This window comes from Bos indicus x Bos taurus, chromosome 28, assembly GCF_003369695.1.
Source record: "Bos indicus x Bos taurus breed Angus x Brahman F1 hybrid chromosome 28, Bos_hybrid_MaternalHap_v2.0, whole genome shotgun sequence".
NCBI classification, from domain to species: domain Eukaryota; kingdom Metazoa; phylum Chordata; class Mammalia; order Artiodactyla; family Bovidae; genus Bos; species Bos indicus x Bos taurus.
The window spans coordinates 8935781-8957356 of record NC_040103.1 but is presented as its reverse complement, the minus strand read 5'-3'; the positions used below and the strand labels follow the sequence as shown (position 1 = coordinate 8957356).

General features: G+C 35.1%; 1 protein-coding gene across 5 annotated transcripts in view; it reads left to right on the top strand.

The window, feature by feature from the left end:
* ERO1B (endoplasmic reticulum oxidoreductase 1 beta) overlaps positions 1-21576 on the top strand; it is a 72097-nt gene that overhangs the window by 47900 nt on the left and 2621 nt on the right. For 3 of the 5 annotated variants that reach the window (XM_027531151.1, XM_027531150.1, XM_027531149.1), the window contains exons 7-14: positions 2836-2956; positions 3094-3140; positions 5893-5904; positions 7580-7606; positions 10906-10998; positions 11107-11353; positions 12107-12176; positions 21202-21258. In XM_027531151.1, the coding sequence (XP_027386952.1) occupies positions 2836-2956; positions 3094-3140; positions 5893-5904; positions 7580-7606; positions 10906-10998; positions 11107-11353; positions 12107-12176; positions 21202-21258 (674 nt within the window). Of the gene's footprint in view, positions 1-2835; positions 2957-3093; positions 3141-5892; positions 5905-7579; positions 7607-10905; positions 10999-11106; positions 11354-12106; positions 12177-14836; positions 14924-16010; positions 16145-21201; positions 21259-21576 lie in introns of all 5 variants that reach the window. The other 2 variants (XM_027531148.1, XM_027531147.1) reach the window with 1 other exon arrangement.

Sequence of the window (21576 nt, the reverse complement as noted above, 5' to 3'; positions counted from 1 at the left end):
ACTTGGGTGCTTTATAAACTATAGTTTCTCCTTGACTGAGGAAATTATGTTTTAATAGTAAATTGCAGTTTGGGGTAGCTTCAGAGATAGAAGATTGTGGGCTTAGTCCTGAGTCTATAACCTAATATTTCTGATCTGTGTCCATAAGCAAAAAGCCTGCATATTAAGTTGGCCTGTGCAACCATTACATTTTAAGAGATACATGGGTCAGGAGGGCTAGAGAATGCAATGTGGCCTCAAAACACTAATACTAAATTAGAGCAGTGAAAGGAAAATTCAATCGGATAAAAGGGGTACTTGAGGAGGAAGAAGAAATATTAGTTCAAGTTGACAAATTTACAGATTTAGGTATTTAGACTCAATAGAAATTCTTTGAATCCTTAGGTAATTGTTAGAATAGTCAGAAGGAATATCTTTGGAGTAGGTTTGTAGAGGGAGGAAGAAGAGAAAACTTTTTGAGGGGAGGATTTATTAGGGATCCAAGAGAACTATCTGAATGAATGATACAGGTGTACAAATGAAAAGAAATTATAGTTTAGGAACAAATTAGTTAACATCATGTCACAGGTGACCCCAGGAGTAAGAATGGGTGTGTTTTGTAGGGGACCTCAACCTGTGTATGCTTTTTCCCTCATATGTTCTTCATTCTGGATGTCATGAAATTCTTGTCAGCATAAGTCAGGAGTTGACAAACTTTTTCTTTTGTAAATGGGCAGATAGTAAATATTTTAGATAGGCCACAACTATTATATATATTAGATAGACCGTAGTTGACATGGTCTCAGTTGTAACTGCTCAAGTCTGCCATAATAGAGTGAAAGCAGCACACAGGCAAATGAACAAGCCTTGAGTTCCCATGACACTTTCTTTACAAAACACATAGCAGACCAGGCTTGTCTCGTGGGCCATAGTTTGCTAACACTTTCTGTAGGTTAACAAAACCCACCTTTTTCATGATTTGAAAAAATATTACATTTTGTAAGACAATTTTTGGTTGAATTAAAGGAATACATATTAAGAACGTGAAGAATGTAAGTTTTACTTAATTTTAAAACCTGTATAATTGATTTTGCTCATGTGACTTTCTACTCCCTTGAAGTATACTTTAAATCCATGTACTTTAATATCTGAATCCAAGGATTTTTTTCTTTACTGTTTAGTTGGTTTAATTGGGTGAAGAGGGTGATACTAATTCAATCTGCACATTCATAGATGACTCTATTTAAGTGTGGGCTTATGTGTGTACACACATGTACTTTATACATATGGACATTATGTATATGAGTATATATTTATGATATTAATTTAGTATTTAAGTTCATATAGATAACTCAGTTTTGTAAAGTGAACTAAGAATGGCTCAAAGAAATTTAAAATAATAAACAGAAATTAGTCATTATAAAGCTTTTAAAATTTTACTGTAAAAATAAAATTCATTAACTTATTTAAATTTTAATTTGTTAATTAAAATTTTTTAAATTAATTAGTCTTAAGTCTTGATTAAGAAATGTCTTTAGACAGTTTCTGTTCTTCCATTTACAAATAAACTGTTTCTATGCCTTAATTTACATAGTGGAGTATCTGTATAATGTTAGTGCTAAAAATAGAGCCAGTATTCTTTAAAATCATGTTTCCATCATCTGTGAGATACCACTTGTTTACTAATGGGAAGTTGAAATTAGCTTTGTACTCTTCCTGCATCACTGAAGTACCAGGTAGTTCTCAGAAAACATGTGTCAGGATGCTCTTTTTTCCTTTTAGGATTGTGGATAATCTTAATCTATGGTCATTGAATGGCCAGTGAATATTTTTGACTGACAGGTAATGAAACTAAGAGGGACTATATTTTAATGACCATATTTGGTCTTGTTTCAAGTCAGGTGACTATATATTAATACCATTGATTAATACCATGACACCAAAAAGTAGGAAGCATATAAATAAAAGAGTACATCTGTGCCAACATACATAGCACTTCAACCTATGAGTATTATTAGATTTGTGAAGCATAGTCATTATAATTTTTGTGTAGGTAAGAAAACCTGTACTTCCCTTTTCTACCCAAAATATGAACCTCAGTAATTAAGATGATTTTTCCTTTTATCTTTTGTATCCCCCAGAGATCTCTCTCAAAATATTGTCCAAATAGTAGAGATCTAGGAAATACTTATTTGGGTTTCAACATGGAAAGTCATTATTTAATTTCAAATGTGCTAATAAGTTCTTGAAGTTGTGCCTACTAACCAATATGTTAACCAGTTAATATGTTAAATAATATATTAACATTGGTAAAAATAAATTTATAACTTTTTTTTTACTAGAACATGGTGTAACTCTGAATGATCAATTTTGAATCTCAAAGTTATTGTACCATTTACTTCCTAAGTCCAAGCAGAGAGTAACAGAGAGAGCTTTTTTCATATAATATGTACTAACATGTCTCAAGTATGTGTTTAGGTAGCTATATACATGGAGGGGGCAAACACATGAAATATTAAAACAGGTTATGATTTGGTTAGGTCTTTTCAGTCTTGGTGGTTTAAACTTGAGAAGTAATTAATGCCTCTAATTAAGGTAAGGGATGTTATGTTACTTAAAAGAGCACTGAGCATCCAAAAGAAAGGGAGAAGTTATTTTTCCTTTCTTAAGTTCAAGTTGTTATAAATCCTGGGTCAAGGACAGTCACAAGTATGCTAACCGCTCTACCTTTTAACTTGGAGATGGCTTGAAAGTGCAGTATTTCTCTAACTTTTGTGTAGCCCTGTTTGCTTTGTGATGGTAAATTTTGCATAGATGGTGACATGTAGATGGTTTTATGAATTGTTTCTTCTTCAGATGAGAGATCTCCAGCTGCTCAGTATGTAGACCTGCTGTTGAATCCCGAGCGTTACACCGGCTATAAAGGGTCCTCTGCGTGGAGAGTGTGGAACAGCATCTATGAAGAGAACTGTTTCAAGTAACTGGAGGGGGTAGGGGAAGGAGGAGGATTGACTAGCGGGAAGGTGGAAGGAAGGGAATATTTGTTTCCTTTGGAAAAAATTACGTCAAAATGTCAAACCATTTATGTCTGAATTTTGTACTTTTCTTTCTCAGGCCTCGATCTGTTTATCGTCCTTTAAATCCTCTGGCACCCAGCCGAGGTGGGTGTCTCATACATTTTCATGCTTTTGGATATTATTTACAAGATACTTTTGTAACTATGTATTGAGAAATTTTTCAGCTATTTTGTATATTTGCTAATTTGAATGATTAAAAGAATAAGCTTAGTTCTTAGTTGGATCAAGATTTCCACATGTTTTTATAATTACTGTCCTTTATTGACTGCTTGATATGTGCCAGGTCCTAAACTAGGAGCTTTATATAAAATAAATTAGAAATATGAGTAATCCATATATATTAGAGGTTCTGGGGAACTCCCGAAAATCTGGATGTCCAGGCCTTATCCCATACCAGTTGTCAGAATCTTTGGAATTAGGATCTAGGTATTGGTGATTTTAAAGCTTTCTAGATGATTCTAGTATGCAGCCAAGTTTGAGAACCAGTGGCTCCTCCTGTGCTTTTCAGACTTCAGTGTGCATACAGATCACCTGGGAGCCTTGTTAAATACCAGGTTCTGATTCTGTAGGTCTTGGGTGAGGCTCCCAGGTGATGCCCAAGTGCTGATCTGTGCACAACACTCTGAGTCAGAAGGATGCAGAGAAATACCAGAAAGTTAGGTTGCTACTTGCCACATCAAGCTGTTGAGCACAGAAAATGTGGCTTGTGTGAAAGAAACACATAAAGTTCCCATTTTATGTAATTTTAGTTCATTTAAATTAAAAAACTAAAGCAGTATAAAATATTTTTGCCCTTAAACAGAATCTTATTGTTTTGGTAGAACCACTTTAACTCTTGCATCACAAAGCAAATTGTTGATGTACTGTAATGCATGTATACCATACTTTTCAAAGTGTGGATATGAGAAAACATTACATGTTTATTAGAAAAAAATTTGAATCACATACATGGCTGGTATTATAGTTCTATGTGACAGCATTATTGTACACAGTTGGAGGTTATTCAGTATAAAATTATTAGGCATATCTTCAATCTGTTCTCAACGAGGACCCAAACCCTGGGAGAAGCCCTGTGATTGACATCCTAATGCTTTCTTTAGACCAGGATTTATTTAGGAACTTGAATTTCCTGGTCTAGATTCATCTTTTTAGGCATTTCTCAAAACCAGAGAGATTTGGGAAGGTGGAATGAATGGACTGCTCTCAGATGTGCGCTCTGTAACAGTGTGGCATATAGTCTTCCCAGATTCATTCTGAAACTGCCTGACAAGGTAATTGGAGTATGAAGACGATGTGGATGGCTTCCTACCCTTTTTCTCTCTTTTTACTACTTTTACGTCATAGCTTTTCTATTTTCAACTTAAATGTTTTATTATATAAGATTTTATGAAAATTTAAACAATACAAAAATAAAGAGGACACTCCCTCCCTCCCCCCCATTCCTACCTTCCTCCATACTTTTTCTCTTCCATAGTACAGTTTGGAAGGTATCCTTCCAGACCTTTTCTATGATAACTTACTCTTTAAAAAAAAAAAATTATTTTATTTTTGTCTGTGCATTGTTTTCATTGCTGTGCAGGCTTTTCTGTAGTTGCAGCAAGGAGGGGCTACTCTCTAGCTGTGGTGCTTGGGTTTCTCTTGTTGCAGAGCACAGGCTCTAGAGTGCTCAGGCTTCATTAGTTGTGTTTTGAGGGCTTAGTAGCTTTGGCTCCCGGCCTTTAGAGCACAGGCTCAGCAGTTGTGGCGCACAGGCTTAGTTGCTCCATGGTATGTGGAATCTTCCCAGATCAGGGATCAAACCCATGTCTCCTGCACTGGCAGGCAGATTTTTTACCACTGAGCCACCAAGGAAGACCATATGATCACTTGTAAAGCAGAAAGTACAGTTGTTCATTTAATAAAAGCATCAAGTCCTAAGAAACACTTCGCTTCCATATTATGATAAACTAAGACTTGAAACTGTAGGAGAGATGAGGAGAGGAAGGAAAGTGCTCAGAGAAAAAGATAGAGGGAGGAAAGAGGAGTAGAAAAGAGAAAACAAGTGTAGAAGAGGGAGACAAAAGACTGGGTAAGGGAGAGAATGGGTCCCAGGTGATGGTGGTACCCTAGGAAGTAATGGAATAGCTCTTGCTAATGCTGTTGATGAGCTTTCTTCACTCAAACTGTGAATTGTTGATGAACAGCTGTTTAATATTCTTAACTATGTGTCTTCCACGCTATTCCTGAGCTATAACAGCTGGGCTTCTACAACTAGTTTTTGAACAGTTTTTGTGCAACAGAACTTTTTTTTCAAAAATGAAAGCTTATGTAGAATTCCACATGTAAAGCCAATAAAGGCAGGGCTGCTGTGGAGCCTGACAGTCCAGCCTTGCGGCCTCTTTCCCGTGTCTGGGCAGTCCCGCAGCACCTGCAAGGATGCTTTCATTGACGACAGTTTGGGAAGGGTTTTTATTCAGGTGAGTGTGTGCTGAGGAGCAGTAATTTAAGAAAGAAAAGTGCTCCAGTCTGAAAACACATGTTCAGAAAGAGTTGTGTGCATAACAATTAAAGGAGTAACTTTGTGTATTTGTTAATTATTGAAACTAGTGGTTTTTATGATTACTTGCTCTCTGATACTATTTATTGCATAAAACATATATGAAAATCTTGTGCTGTTTGGCTTTTATTCTTATTAAGAAGTCTTATTTGTAGGATAACTACAAGCCAACCAATGTTAATGGTATGATTAATAGTTTAACACACAGTAAGTTTTAATCGCATATTAAAATAAATAGGATTGGAATCTGAACTGTAAAAGACATTTTCTGATATCCTATCTATTTATTTTATCTTTCAGGAGAAGATGATGGTGAGTTAAAACTCTCATTTTATGTTGCTTCAACTGTAGAAGAAATGTCTTTAATGATCAAAATTTGATTTTTTCCTGTTTTTAATTCAAAAGTATTTATCCTATTTTTTTCAGAAAATAACTAGCAATCAATAGCAACCCAAAAAATGAGAGGTTTTTTTAATGTATATAATTCAAAGTTACCCTATGTTAAAAACAGTGTAACAACCATTCTACTTACATGTTTAGTATAGAAACAGGATCACATTCCAAGTTCCCCTATTTTTTGGTTATTGTGATCTACTTGAGTATGTTCTAAAGAAATGGAAGGAAATTAAAATAGTTTTATCAGATATTTGTCTTGTGATTTCTTTATTTTCTTATTGATTTTGTAATTTATAACCTCAGTCATCATTATTACACTTAATCTGATGAATGATAATTTGTCAACAGTAGGTTATTCCAGATTTCTAAATGAATGTCAGTTATAACATGCCCCCAAACAGCCAAAATAATTATTTCAAATGAATATTTACTTAGCTGTGTAGAGGGGCACCATGATGAGCATTGTACACATTGTACAGGATGGAAAGATGTATAAAACATATCTTTTTATAAAGATAGAGGAACTATCTTTCCTCTAGGAGCTAAAAATATGTACAGTAGGAATGATAAGCACTGTTCATAAGAGACAATAAAGAATTATTACATACACAGCACAGACAGTGAGTGGTGTAGGAGTTTGTTCAGAGGTGGAATAGATCCTGTCTCACTTGGAATATTACTGGGAAAGGTGGCATTTGAGATGCACAAATAATGGACCGACTTAAGCCAGTAGAATTGGATAGTATGTGCTACTTGAATGACAGCATGGACCAAGGAGTTGAAAAAGGAAAAAACAAGGCATGTTTTGGGAGACCCTGTTAGCAGTTAGAAAGACTTCACATGGGGTAGTTTAAATTAGAAAGATGAGTAGAGGACAGATTGTTGAGGACCTTGGAAGCTAGACTTTTGCTATTAACTGTTGGGGCTTTCTGAATAAATGAGTGAGATAATGAATGATCCTTTGTAAAAGTATCATCTAAGTAAGAGCATGTTGAATGAATGAATCTCTAGGAAGGTATTTGTGTTGTTGCAAAGGGTGAAGACTCAGGAGACAAATTCCCCACCATCTTAATTTATCCCCTGTACTCCTTGCTCAGCCATTTGTGTGTTGAGTTTTCATCCTCATGCTTTGCTTTTCACAATTAAAATAAGGATGGGTAACTTAGGAAGTATATTAACTATTTTCACCCTTACTGACTGCCATTTTCCTTTTCACTCAGAACAATAGTGGGCTAGGATTTGTTCTTTTAGCATGGTACACATAGTAAGGCCCCTTCATATTCTGGTCATTAACTTTTCTGAAGAATTATCTTGAAAACTAGAGAACTTTTTTTAATTATCCCTTGAAACTTAGTATTTTTAGATAATTAAGGAAGTATATGTAGCTTTACTGGTTCAGGAAAAATAGGATAATTAGTAATTTGATTTTTGTATTAATTATAATTCAGTTTTTTTCTGGAAGTTTTGAACAGTGCTTTGGTTGTTATCATCAAAGGCAAACTTAAGATTGTTTCTCTTCAACCTTATGGATATTTAAGGCTTTAAGTAAATATGTTTATATAATTTTTATTGTTTTTGCTTTGTTTTTTAGGAGAATCATTCTACACATGGCTAGAAGGTAACCTAATGTCTGCATTTTAAATGTATTGGCATCTTACAAAAAGATTTGTTTAATATATATTTGTAAGTTTTAGGATTCATTACCTAGACAACTAATCTTGACAGTGTATGAAAGAAAATAACAGGTTTTATGTTATTGTAGTTTAGGATAAAATTATTTGAAAATGTTGAGGATATTGGTCAGCTAAAAACCAGTGTTACAGAAATACACAGGGCAGATATGGTCATCACATTTTCATAACTGGTTCCCAGTCTTATTTCCATTTTGTATGTAATACTCACCCAAACTACTTTTCTAGGAAGCATTATGCAAGTCTGGTTTGTTAAGTAGAGACATTCTTTTTGAAAGAAAGTGGGTTTTTTTGTATATGAAATTAAGGGAAGATGAATTTGAATTCAGAAGATTTTAAACATGTTTAAACATACAGTCTAAACTAACTAAAGAATAAAGTAATATAGATCCCAATATACTAGATTCTTAGGTTTGTTAGTAATGTTATATTATGAATGGGATTTCTCTGTTTTTTTAATTGATTATTTTCGATGTGCAAATACTGCTAGGAATTACACTGACAAATGGCCAACGTGGGAAAAGATGCTTAGCTTTGTTTAATTAGCTTTATTCTAAAAATGCAAGTTACAAAAATAGTATTTAGTTTAAAAGAGGTGGGGAAAGACTCTGCATATTGATAATGGAGGATAAGAATGAAATTTATGGGCAATGTCAAATTCTAGGATATATACTGTATACCCCAGAATCTCCTAGTATCCTGTTGATGGGAGTCCACTGATACATGGTTCAGTGAGCACTCCCTTTTATAGGCAACTGACTCAGTTTCTCTGAGATTCAGGTTGCTGATCTGGGGCACGAGAGTGGCAGTAGCCATCCAACTTACCTACGCTGTGAGCGTAGATGATGCCTGTGAAAATTGCTTTGAGAATCACTAAACAATGTACAAATGCCAAATAATAGTATTGCAGTAAATCTAGCCCTTTTGTGAGAAAAAAATTATATATTGTTGTCCTGTAGTTTGGTTGGTGAAAATGAATTTGAATGAAATTAAATCCAGAAGAGAAAGAGGAGAACCATTTTCTAAAGTCAGCAGTTGGATTTGCTAGGCATTGGCCTGGCAGCAGACTGCAGGCAGGGGTCAGCTCTCCAGCACTTTCCTGCTAAGAGTATTGTATGTCTTCTTGGTGCATTCACTTGGCACATCTTTTATTGTTAAGATTTTTCTTGAAGTTGCCTAATTTTCAGTTTATGGAAGTATAGATTTTTCTTCCTTCCTTCCCACTTACCACCCATCCCCGTTTTAGGTAAGGAGCTTTGTGGACTTTGCAAATTTGAATTGCCTCTCTCATTTTTAGGCATATGAATTTTCATGAGCTTTGCTTAGCTTATTTTCCATTCTCTTATCTTTAGATATTTTACTGCTTAGGTTTAAAGGAAGAAAAAGTGAACCTCAAATCTGATCATTTTGCTACTTGATAACAGATTTGATTAGAAGTTTTACTACAGGAGAATTTAGTACCTAATGTTTTATCAAAGTTATTCATATTGTTTATATCCCTTGTTACCATAAACTTGGCCACATGCTTTTTTTTTTAAGAGGTAAATGCTGCATTTAATTTTTATTTATTATGAGGAAACCACAAAATAGAATTTAATTTCTACCTTTATCCATGGGGCTTCCCAGGTGGTGCTAGTGGTAAAGAATTGCATGCTATCGCAGGAGACGTAAGAGACGTGGGTTCAATCCCTAGGTCAGGAAGATCCCCTGGAGGAGGGCATGGCAACCCACTCCAGTATTCTTAGCTGGAGAATCCCATGGACAGAGGAGCCTCATGGGTTACAGTCCATAGGGTTGCAAAGAGTTGGACACAACTGAAGCGACTTAGCATGCACACACACTCTATCCATGAGATGAGATGAGAATATTCTAGGAAGAATTCTGAATTAGGGAATGAGATCTCAAAATAATTATTTTTTCCTATTAGAAGCTACTTGCTTCAGAGCCATCTGTTGTAGAACACAAAGGGAAAGTAAGTTGAAGATCTAAAAGGTCCTAAGAAGATGCAAAGTAAGCCACATACATACTCTTAATGTCTTAAAAAGCCTTCAGCATATAAATGAGATTATTTCTTAGTTTCCACTGTTGGAGCCCATTTTTCCCCATGGGGAAAGTGGGAAAAAAAAAAAAAAAAGGCAAAAAAAGACATAACTCTGTTGAGTGGTAGAAAAGGGAAAAAGCTCATTGTTCTGGATCTGGTGTATTCTTAAAGACTTAAGTTTTGCAGTTTTATTTTTTAAATTTTCTATAAAGAATATTTTCTAAAAATACTGTTCCTTTTTTATTATGGAAAATACAGTATAAAATTTAGTTTCTTGGGCATTTCAAATTTTACTTAATAGCATTAAGTACATTCACAATATGTATTACTCTTGTAATAAGAGAAAATATTTTTAAATGGAGGCAGGGGTAGGATAGGATGATGAAATTATCTTGACTCTGTTTTGAGCGAAAGCCTATGGGACTTAAGAAGGCTACATAAGATAAACTTCCATCACAGTCCTAAACTCCATCTTGATGTGGTTTTACTCACATGTAAATAGCACACATTTTTCTATTGGCTGGATGTCTGTCTTCTAGGTCTGGGCTCCTGAGAAGCAGAACATGTAGTTAAGTAGAGAAATTCAGGACAAAGGATTAATAAGACACAGTAAAGAATCTAGAAGAAGGGGAATTCCCTGGTGGTCCATTGGTTAGGATTCCCCGCTTTCACTGCTGAGGGCCTGGCTTCAAAAATAAATAATAATAATCTAGAAGAAGAAGAGAATTCAGTTTCAGTCTCTTCTTCCTCCACCATCAAGTAGGTTCAAATAGGACATCTGTAGGGAAGGGAAAAGGAGAAACAGCTATTGTTAAGCAAAAGCAGTGCCTCTAAGTCTGCTTTAGTTTAGCCTAAACCACAAAGTATCTGTGCTATTGCCTTCTGGGTAACATGTGGACTTAACTAAGTGCATCTGCTCGAGTGTTTGGACCTTCAGAAGTCCAGACATTTGTATCTTATTCTGCATTAAGTTATCATATTCAGTTACCTCCATGCTGAAGTCAAAATCTTATTTTATCTGCTAGTGAGAGGATCTCAAACTAATTATTTTATATTGTTCCTTGATTTATTTTTAATGTCCTTGAATCTTAACTTTAAAAATAAGCCTGCATACCTAATCCTCTTGATTCAGTATTTCTGTTATCTAAATGAACGTAATTTCTTTTTCAATATTTTTCTGACTAGGTTTGTGTCTGGAGAAACGAGTCTTCTATAAGCTTATATCAGGACTTCATGCTAGTATTAATTTACATCTGTGTGCAAATTATCTCTTGGAAGGTAATCACATTTTTTTCTATTAGTATAAAAATTGTTGGGGAAAAGAATATATTCTCTAGAGAAAAAAAATCCTATTTATTAAAAGTACATAATATATTTCTTTTATAGAAACCTGGGGTAAACCTAGCTGGGGACCTAACATGAAAGAATTTAAACGCCGATTCGACCCTGTGGAGACCAAGGGAGAAGGCCCAAGAAGGCTAAAGAATCTGTACTTCCTATATTTAATTGAGCTTCGAGCTTTATCAAAAGTGGCCCCATACTTTGAGCGCTCAATTGTCGACCTTTACACTGGAAATGTGCAAGAAGATGCTGACACAAAAACCCTTCTACTGAATATCTTTCAAGATACAAAGTAAGACTTGAATTATCAGTGATCTGAAATTTTCCACTCTGTAATTGGATGACGTAGTTCTTGAAATACAACAAAAACTGACTCCTGAAAGCTGGTTAGGAAAAGGGAGAATTAGAACTGAGAAGGACAGTTCATTGGATGGCAGTGTTTTAAAATTTTTTTCTAAAAATGTTGACCGAAAAGTTTTATTGCATAAACTTTCACACTCGAGAATAGGCTGTATTTTTAAATATAACTTTAAATTTTATGTAGTGCCAAAATTTAATGTTATTTTAGTATTCTTTCTACCAATTTTGTTTTCTTCCAGTTGCTATTTAAATTCATGGTAATATGTGTTAGCATAAGGATAGATTACCTAAGAGAACATTAGCTTTACATTCTACAGTTTAACCTTAAAAAAAATATCCTGGGTCTATGCTAAAATGAGCATGGAGGAAAGTTGGGTTAAGAAATGCTTAAGGTAAATTGTGCATTACATTTTTTGAAATGCTAACAGAATGTTTTACATTTTTCACATAAATTGTTATTAATTTTTTAGGTTATTTCTGTCATATAATTTCTTCAAAACCTTACAGTCTTACAAATTATAAAGCTCTCTTTTACCAAATAGTTATATGCAAACTGTTGCCACCTTCTCATGTTACCAAACCTTACACACGAGTAAATTATGAATTTTAAATATTTGTAGGGATAGAAAATTCTACCAGAACTTGAATTTGTCATCTGTAACTTATAATATTTTCATTTCATCAGGTCCTTTCCCATGCACTTTGATGAGAAATCCATGTTTGCAGGTGACAAAAAGGGGGCCAAGTCATTAAAGGTAAAGAGTTCTTGATTGGTGGGAAGAGTGGAGAGCAGCTGACTGGTTGTGTTTTAATTTTTTTCCTCTAAACTTCCTTTCCCAGTTCTCAATCTGGGTGGTCTGATTGGATTTTACTGTAAATGATACAAAAAACTCCTCTCAATTCCTTTTTTCTCTCTAGTTTGCCCCCCTGCTTAGTGAATCTTCAGTTGTAGCTCTAATGACACCTTTGTAATTGTCCTTTTAAAAGACGTTATTTTGAGAGGAAGTTTTCTTTCTTTTCTTTTTGTTGTTTTGATGCATCTTAAAAGCAATCATGCACTGTTAGCCACTTAGAAGATAGTAATAGCATATTTTCAAAAGTGTATTTTATGAACTATTACAGTTTTTCAAACGATTATGTTTTTGTACTTACGGACTAACATATAAGGCAAAAATTATCTGTTGACTTGGGATATCAGAAAGAGACTATATTTTAGGAACATTATGAAACTTCACATTAGGAGCACTTCATTTTCATTTGCTTCCAGCAGAGGGCCCCAGTCTCCTGGATCTAATGCTTGATGATCTGAGGTGGAACTGATGAAATAAAGTGCACAATGTTTGAATCATCCTGAAGCCATCCCCCCTCCCTGTTCATGGAAAAATTATCTTCCATTAAACCGGTCCCTAGTGCCTAAAAGGTTGGGGACCGCTGGCTTATAGTAATTAAGGAATACATTATACCTTTACAGTTTGATAAAAGTATTTGAAATTGACTGGCAAATAGTCTTCTACAACAGCTCTATAATTTTTTATATGCAATTCTGAAATCCAAAAGCTCCAGCCACTGAAACATTTTTCTTATGTTTGGTGCAAATTAATTTATTAGCAAAACCTAACATGAACTGATGTAAAGATAGTTATAGAAAGTGAAAGTGAAGTCGCTCAGTCGTGTCCAACTCTTTGCCACCCTATGGACTGTAGCCTACCAAGTTCCTCCATCCATGGGGTTTTCCAGGCAAGAATACTGGAGTGGGTTGCCATTTCCTTCTGCAGGAGACCTTCCCGACCTAGGGATTGAACCTAGGTCTCCCTCATTGTAGGCAGACGCTTTACCATCTGAGCCACCAAGGAAGTCTAACCTGAACTGATGTAAAGATAGTTACAGTGTTTTTTAAAAAATTCTGCTTTGTATGACTATTATTACATTTTGCTACAAAAACAATCATATATTTGATTATAAGGTGTTGGCATATACTCCAGTGGGGTGTTTCATAATAAACAGTGTTATGTAATTTATTTCTAAAATCTGACAAATAAAAAATAAAATAAAATAAAATCTGACAAATTATGAATTCTGAAACCTATTTGGCCCCAGCATATTTTAGATATAGACATGCTACAAGAATGAATAAATTAGTCAGAGTTGCTTAGTATTTCTGAAATGAAGTAGTTTAGCCACACTGTATTTTAGTTTTGGAAGGTTGTTTTGATTTATGGTTGTTTTAGAGGTATATTAGTATTATGGTATTTAACATAATGTTAATTCATTTTTTTAATGCTTCCTACTTTATAAATGTTTATATAAATTTTATACTTTTGATCAAGACAACTATAATTATGTATCTTTTTTTATAGATGAGGAAGGTAAGATTGAGACCAGACTAAAGTTTCACAACTAGCTTTAAAGTGTAAAATGCTGGAAATTTGGTTTGCTACTTTTCAAAGGTATATAAAGGAGAATTTAAATCCATTTTTCCATCTGCTCCAAAGCATGTGAATTCTGAGAATGGAGCACAAAGGAGTTTTTGGAATGTTTCTGTTGTCTTTCTTTTGGCCAAGCTACAGATTCCTCCAAACACTTTGGGCAGCAGGGCTGGGCTTTTGATGGGCCAGAGTTTTCAGGTGACTCACTCCAGCTCTTTGCAATGAAACATTTACCTCAGTACAATAAAATGATGTTTATTTTCTGCATTTGCCCAATGAAAAGGATGAGGAAACTTTCTCTTAGTTAGTGTTGTTCTCAGAGAAGCTGAGGCTGACCTTAGTGTTACAGAAACCTGTGCACAGATCACAGGCAGAAGAGTTACCAAATTGTGTGGGGAGCTAATACAGCACCATTCAAGGATCCAGTGAGTGAGTGTCCCTGAAGAAGCAGCCTTAGCAAACGTGGGGGACTGCGAGACCACACACTGTGGTCATCCATGCTGACAGAGCACGTGTACAGATATGGGGTAGTCCTAAGGAGAGACATGGGAATTGATCATTGCTCCAGGACTAGCTGTCTGATTTACACTTACACAAAGCAGTGCATCCAAAATAAATAAAACATAATGTAGATGTATTTGCCACTGGTTGTATGCAGATATCAAATAGAAGCAGCAGTTAAGCTCCTTCAAAGTAAAAACCATGCATGATTTACTCTTGTGTCCCCCACAGTGAACATGTTGGTGCTTTGCATGGAGTAGCCTCTCATTAAAAAATTGGTTGAATTAATATGTGGAGTGAATTTTATAAAATGCTATTAATGTTAGCTATTTCATATGCATGCTATGCTGTACAAATCCAGATGATTTTCATCATTGTTGAAAAACACAATTCATTCATTAATAAGCTTAAAAATGTTTTTAGAATTCAGATAAATGCAGTTTAATTTTTAATGTCTAGTTAGAATGAAAATATTTTCTGCACATTAGGAGGAATTCCGGTTACATTTCAAGAATATCTCCCGTATAATGGACTGCGTGGGATGTGACAAATGCAGATTATGGGGGAAGTTACAGGTTTGTGTGTTGTTTTCTGTTCTGAAACTATTACTAACCTTAAATTTCTGCACTGAGAAGTTGAAAGTTTTTGTTAAAATGTCCTCATTGTTCATTGAATTAGAGATCCATGGGGAGCACATGTATACCTGTGATGGATTCATTTTGATATTTGGCAAAACTAATACAATTATGTAAAGTTTAAAAATAAAATAAAATTAAAAAAAAATAGAGATCCAAAGTGTGGTTTTGCTATTTCATTTATGAAAAAAATTAGTGTGTATTAATGTATGTGTGTTAGGTTGTTTTTTCTGTTATTCTAGGTTAATGATTTTGGTTTTATTATATCTGTTTCTGTTGGTACAATATCAGATTTCTGAAGTTGGATGATTATAAATAGATTGTATTGGTATTTTACATACCTATTTAGAAGATAAAATGTAATCATATAAAAAACTTAATTATCAAATTATAATCACTGACTTGGCATCAGTGATCAGAAGAAGGAGGTCCCCTAGTCACAAAATAGGAAAGTCTGCACAGCAGGCCCATTTCCCTATATATTTCAATGTAAAAAGGCTTGTGTGATATTTTCTGTCATCTTTTTACAAAGATGATAGTAAGTCATAGAAAGTCAGGAGATGGAATATTTTTTAATGGTGACTACACTGAAATCAGATTTTTCTTTTTCTCTAGTGCTAATAATTGAGAAATTATTAAGTGTAGGTATCACTAAGAACTTATAATGATTTCTAAGTTTTGAATTGCTAGGGACTAGAAAGAATGCTTTCAAGGTTACATATTGAACACTTTTAATCCTAATGTGATATTTTCTTGGTTAAAAAAATGGCATTTTAGTAATTTTGAATAGTATGATGTGTATCCAAAAGGGTTAAACTTTTCAGGTTTCCTTAACAGCTTCAATAAATTTATCATATGCATAATCTGTGAGAAGTAGAAACTATATTTTGCATAGTTGAATATTTTGGTGAAAAGTTCAGTTCATTTGAATTTCCTGCCTTCTCATCACAATGACTGAATGTTTCTTTAAACCTTTATAGCAATTATTATGTGAATTTAACTGCAAGTTTATCACTATTTTCTTTAGACTCAGGGTTTAGGAACTGCCCTGAAGATATTATTCTCTGAAAAAGAAATCCAAAAGCTTCCAGAGAACAGCCCATCTAAAGGCTTCCAACTCACTCGACAGGAAATAGTTGCTCTTTTAAATGCTTTTGGAAGGTGAGAACTCTTCTCATGGGCTTCCCTGGTGGCTCAAAGGGTAAAGAATCCTCCTGCAATGCAGGAAACCTGCATTGGATGCCTGGGTCAGGGAATTCCCTGGAGAAGGAAATGGCAATCCACTCCAGTATTCTTGCTTGGAAAATTCCATGGACAGAGTAGCCTGGCGGGCTACAGTCCGCGGGTTGCAAGAGACAGACATGACTTAGTGACTAAACAACAACACACAACAACAACTCCGTTTATAGTTATTATAAAATGTTGGCTGTATTCCTGTGTTGTACAGTGTATCCTTGTAGTTTATTTTATATATAATAGTTTGTACCTTTAACTTGTTACCCCTATATTGTCCCTTTCCCTTTCCTCTCTATCACTGGTCACCACTAGTTCTCTGTAGCTGTGAATCTGCTTCTTTAAATATATTTAAATCTAAATAAAATTAAATTGAGAAAGAACCAGATATCAACTTCCTCAGAATTTCTCTCAGTCTCATAAGGAATATTCACAAATGCAGCCCTTCCAGCTTCAGTTCTCTAGCTCAGTTCAGTTCAGTTGCTCAGTCGTGTCTGACTCTTTGGACTCCATGGACTGCAGCAGCCAGGCTTACCTGTCCATCACCAACTCCCAGAGCTTACTCAGACTCATGTTCATTGAGTCGGTGATGCCAGCCAACCATCTCATCCTCTGTCATCCCCTTCTCCTCTAGCCTTCAGTCTTTCCCAGCATCAGGGTCTTTTCCAGTGAGTCAGTTCTTCACATCAGGTGGCCAGTGTAATGGAGCTTCAGCTTCGGTATCAGTCCTTCCAATGAATATTCAGGATTGATCTCCTTTAGAATTGACTGGTTTGATCTCCTTGCTGTCCAAGGGACTCTCAAGATTCTTCTCCAACACCACAATTCAAAAGCATCAATTCTTTGGCACTCAGCTTTCTTTATAGTTCAACTCTCACATCCGTACATGACTACTGGAAAAGCCATAGCTTTGACTAGAAGGACCTTTGTCGGGAAAGTAATGTCTTTGCTTTTTGATATGCTGTCTAGGTTGGTCATAGCTTTTCTTCCAAGGAGCAAGCATCTTTTATTTCATGGCTGCAGTCACCATCTGTAGTGATTTTGGAGCCCCGCAAAATAAAGTCTGTCACTGTTTCCATTGTTTCCCCATCTATTTACCATGAAGTGATGGGACTGGATGCCATGATCTTCGTTTTCTGAATGTTGAGTTTTAAGCCAGCTTTTTCACTCTCCTCTTTCTCTTTCATCAAGAGGCTCTTTAGTTCTTTTTCACTTTCTGCCATAAGGGTGGTGTCATCTGAGTGTCTGAGGTTATTGATATTTCTCCCTGCAATCTTGATTCCAGCCTGTGCTTCATCCAGCCTGGCATTTCTCATGATGTACTCTGCATATAAGTTAAATAAGCAGGGTGACAATATACAGCCTTGACGTACTCCTTTCTCGATTTGGAACCAGCCTGTTGTTCCATGTCCAGTTCTAACTGTTGCTTCTTGACCTGCATACAGGTTTCTCAGGAGGCAGGTCAGGTGGTCTGGTATTCCCATCTCTTTCAGAATTTTCCACAGAGGCTGTTTTACCTTTTATTGCTCTCTAGAGAGTACTGGACTCAGTCAGATATTAGCATTCTGGAATCCTGGCGCTGCCATTTACTGGCAGCTTGAGCTCAGGTACATCATTCCTTTCTTCCAGTTTGTTTCCTTTCTCTGTACCATGAAGATAAGTAAAAATCTTTCCCAAGAAGTTAACATGAAGATAAAATAAGGTTCCATGTGACACTTTTAAAATTACAAGATGCTCTCTCAAGTCCATGGCAATAGGGGTGGTAGTGATGGTAATTTACAGACACCACTGGGAGTTTAGTGCTCTAATATGTTCAGCACTTACAAATCTGTCTCATTTTTTTATGACTAGTCTAGATGTGAGAAACCTTTCTTTTCTTAAGGGTTATGATACTCAGGGTGGGATGGTTACACAAATAAGGAACAGCCTAATTTAATCACCCTTATCCTCCCAGGGAAAACAAATAACAGCCATCTGCTTTTAAAGCTCTTTTAAAATATTCATCTTTCTCTCCCCTTAATTATTAAAGTAATTCGTGGTCATTATAGAAAATTTAGAAAACCATGTGAAAGTATAATTTAGTAAATAAATGTAAAAATCATCCATATGCCTACCACTTAGAACTATTTCAACATTTGTTGTATTTTTAATGTGTATTTTCTCACTACTTACACATTTTGTATCCTTTCTTATCCTTCTTTACTTGGCATTATGTTGTAATCATTTCCCAATATTATTTTTTCATAAGCATTCTTTTTTTCCTTAGTGTGTACTTGATATATACAGCATTATATTAGTTTCAGGTGTGTAACATAATGATTCGGTATTGGTATATGTTGCAAAATGATCACCACAATAAGCCTACTTAACATCCATCACCATACATAATTACAGAATATTTTCTTATGATAAGAACTTCTGAGATTTACTCTTTTAGCAATTTTCAAATATATAAACACTGTTTTTAATATAGGCCAATATTCTGTTACATGGACATACCAAAATTTAGCCATTCTTTTTTCTCTTCATCAAGTTTTATTGTTTCCTTCATATGTATTCTATACATTTCTTATTTTTTTCCTTTAAAAATATTACAGTTACTCTTAATAATTGTTAATCAGATCTGTTCATTGTATCTTCCACCTGATTATCAGTTCATTTATATAGTAAATGATTTTGGTTGCACTAACCACACAATTATTGCGTTATACTTTGGGGAGTTTGTGCACTCGTTCTTACGTGAACTGGGAGTTTTCTTGGTCTAACAACCTATATAATACAGTTCTACCTCAGCTAGGGCACCCAGCGCAGCATTGCTTTGTCCATAATGCTAGTGGGCAGAGACATACAATGAGCGCTGTTTTTGGTTCTGGCCACAGAATGCTGGGAAATGTGCTTTCTTTATTTTGAATACTCTGCAAATGTCTTTCCTACACTAGCAGCCAATTTTTGACAGTTACAGCATTTCTATCAAATGGTTTATTTTCCTGGGTACAAATAGATAGGGGATTAGTGACCTGTTGAGTCTTACAGCATATTTTAGTGTCTCTCTGGAAGTACCAGTGAAGCAGTAGATGGATGCAGCCATGCTGTGTCTGTCTGAGAATAGTAACAGGGAGTGTGGGCACTCCCTCCTGTGTCATAACGTGTGAGCTCTTGGATGCATCTTCACAGAGACAGGTCCCACACCGTGCTGCTGAGTCTGTACTCTCCTGGTAAAATGTTAGCTTGTATAAAACCTTGAGTTTTCTGATACTCCCCAGTTTTGTATCTAAATCAGACTTTGAGCATACTTTTTTCAACTGCTGCTCTTTACTGAGCTCTCTTTTCTTTAGTTAAGGGCCTTGGTCTCTACCGTATCTTCATGATAGTTTTTTTTTTTTTTTTAATGGGTACTTTGAGGTACAGAAAATGATTTTACACATTTATTTTGCTTAATAATCATATTTTCTCCTAATAAACATTTTCACTTCTCTAATATTCTGAGGATTTGAGTAAGAATTCATTTTCTGTTCATCTACAGCTTGTAAGAGTATAAAGAAAATATTTTTGAGACCATAGAGAACATAGATTTTTTTTGAGAGGCTGTATGGTCCTGGGATCTGATGAGCTGGTTAGAATCCTACCCACTACCTGAGTGACCCTGAGAAAATTACTTGATTTATTTAAGCCTCAGTATTCCTAAATGGGCGTCCCAGGTAGCAGTAGTGGTAAAGAACCTGCCTGCCAATGCAGGAGACCTAAGAGATACGGGTTTGAGCCCTGGGTCGGGCAGATCCCCTGAAGGAGGGCATGGCAACTCACTCCAGTGTTCTTGCCTGGAGAATGCCTTGGACAGAAGAGCTTGGTGGTCCATAGGGTCGCAAAGAATCCGACACAATGGAAGCAACTTAGCATGCACCCTGTTCTTAAAATATAAAATCAGGATTAATTTTATCTACTTTGTAGAGTTTTTTGTTTTGTTTACAATTAATGAGATTACATGTGTGATGGGCTCAGAACATTGCCTACCATACCTTAAGCTCTCAATATAAGAAAAGTTATTACTTATTATGTACTTAAAGGCACTCAAAAAAAAAAAACAGAAATCTGTAATTAATCTGTTAATGGAATAAAGAGAATAACAGGAAAAAAAACAAACAAACAAAAATAAAGGCTCAGTACTGTATTCTATATCATCTTAAGTTACAGAAAGAAAAATGTTAGATTTTTATTGTATAAACCTGAATTGTACATAAGGATAATTGAGCTTATAGGATTTCTTTTTTAATGATTCCCATTTCAGAGTTTTACTTCTGAGTTTGGGCTCAGAAGTATTTTATTCATTCATTCAGTCAGCCAGTAATTATTTATTGAACACTATAAACATGGGTCCCTGGAGAAGGAAATGGCAACCCACTCCAGTGTTCTTTGCCTGGGAAATTCCATGGACAGAGGAGCCTGGTGGGCTACAGTCTACAGGATCAAAAAGTTGGACACGAATAAGTGACTAACAGCAACAAATAAATTCAGGTGGCTGGAGGGCACAGGGATTCAACAGTAGACAGATAAATAGAATCTGCACCTTTGTGTTAAAACAGATCAGTGTTTGTGTTGAAACAAATCCATGTTTGGGGAGCAATAAGAAAGAATTGGACATTTACAGAGGAGAGTGCAAAATGAATTTTTAAGGCCAAATGTAAATGATTTGAGATTCTTTATTGTAATGAATTATCATATCACTGTTCCCATCATTGATCTAGAATTTGTTGCTAACAGGAAGTAACTTTGCCCCTTCTAAATCAAAAGTAACAAACTACAGCTCTGTTTTGCCAGTCTTTAATAATTATAGCATATGCTTTAAAAAATGGAAGCTTCATTGTTCAGTGAAACATTATTTTATTTTCAATTTGCTTTCAAATTATAGTCCATATGACAGCATCAATAATATGAAATGTGTACACATCCTATTAGCTGTACTAATATGCTTTTTTTTTCTCTTGTAGGCTTTCTACAAGTATAAGAGAGTTACAGAATTTCAAAGTTTTATTACAACACAGTAGGTAATAGAGGCTTTTATATGTCTAATTAGAGACATAAAGTGACTGTGTGAAGCCTTTTTAGTCTTGGACATTTCAGCAAAAGGAGACTAATCAGACTTCAAGAATTCTGAGCTCTTAAAGAGAAAATTCAAATGTTCACTTGAATATTTATGCTTCTTAATAGATTATCAACTAGAGATATTTATAAATGAAGTATATACTTTTAAAACATGTAAGTTATACTAATTCTGTGTTTAATTCCATGTGTTACCATCTGTTGAATATATTCTGAACAGCAATTCACAAAGAATTGGCTTTGTGTTTATTCTGTTCTTTATT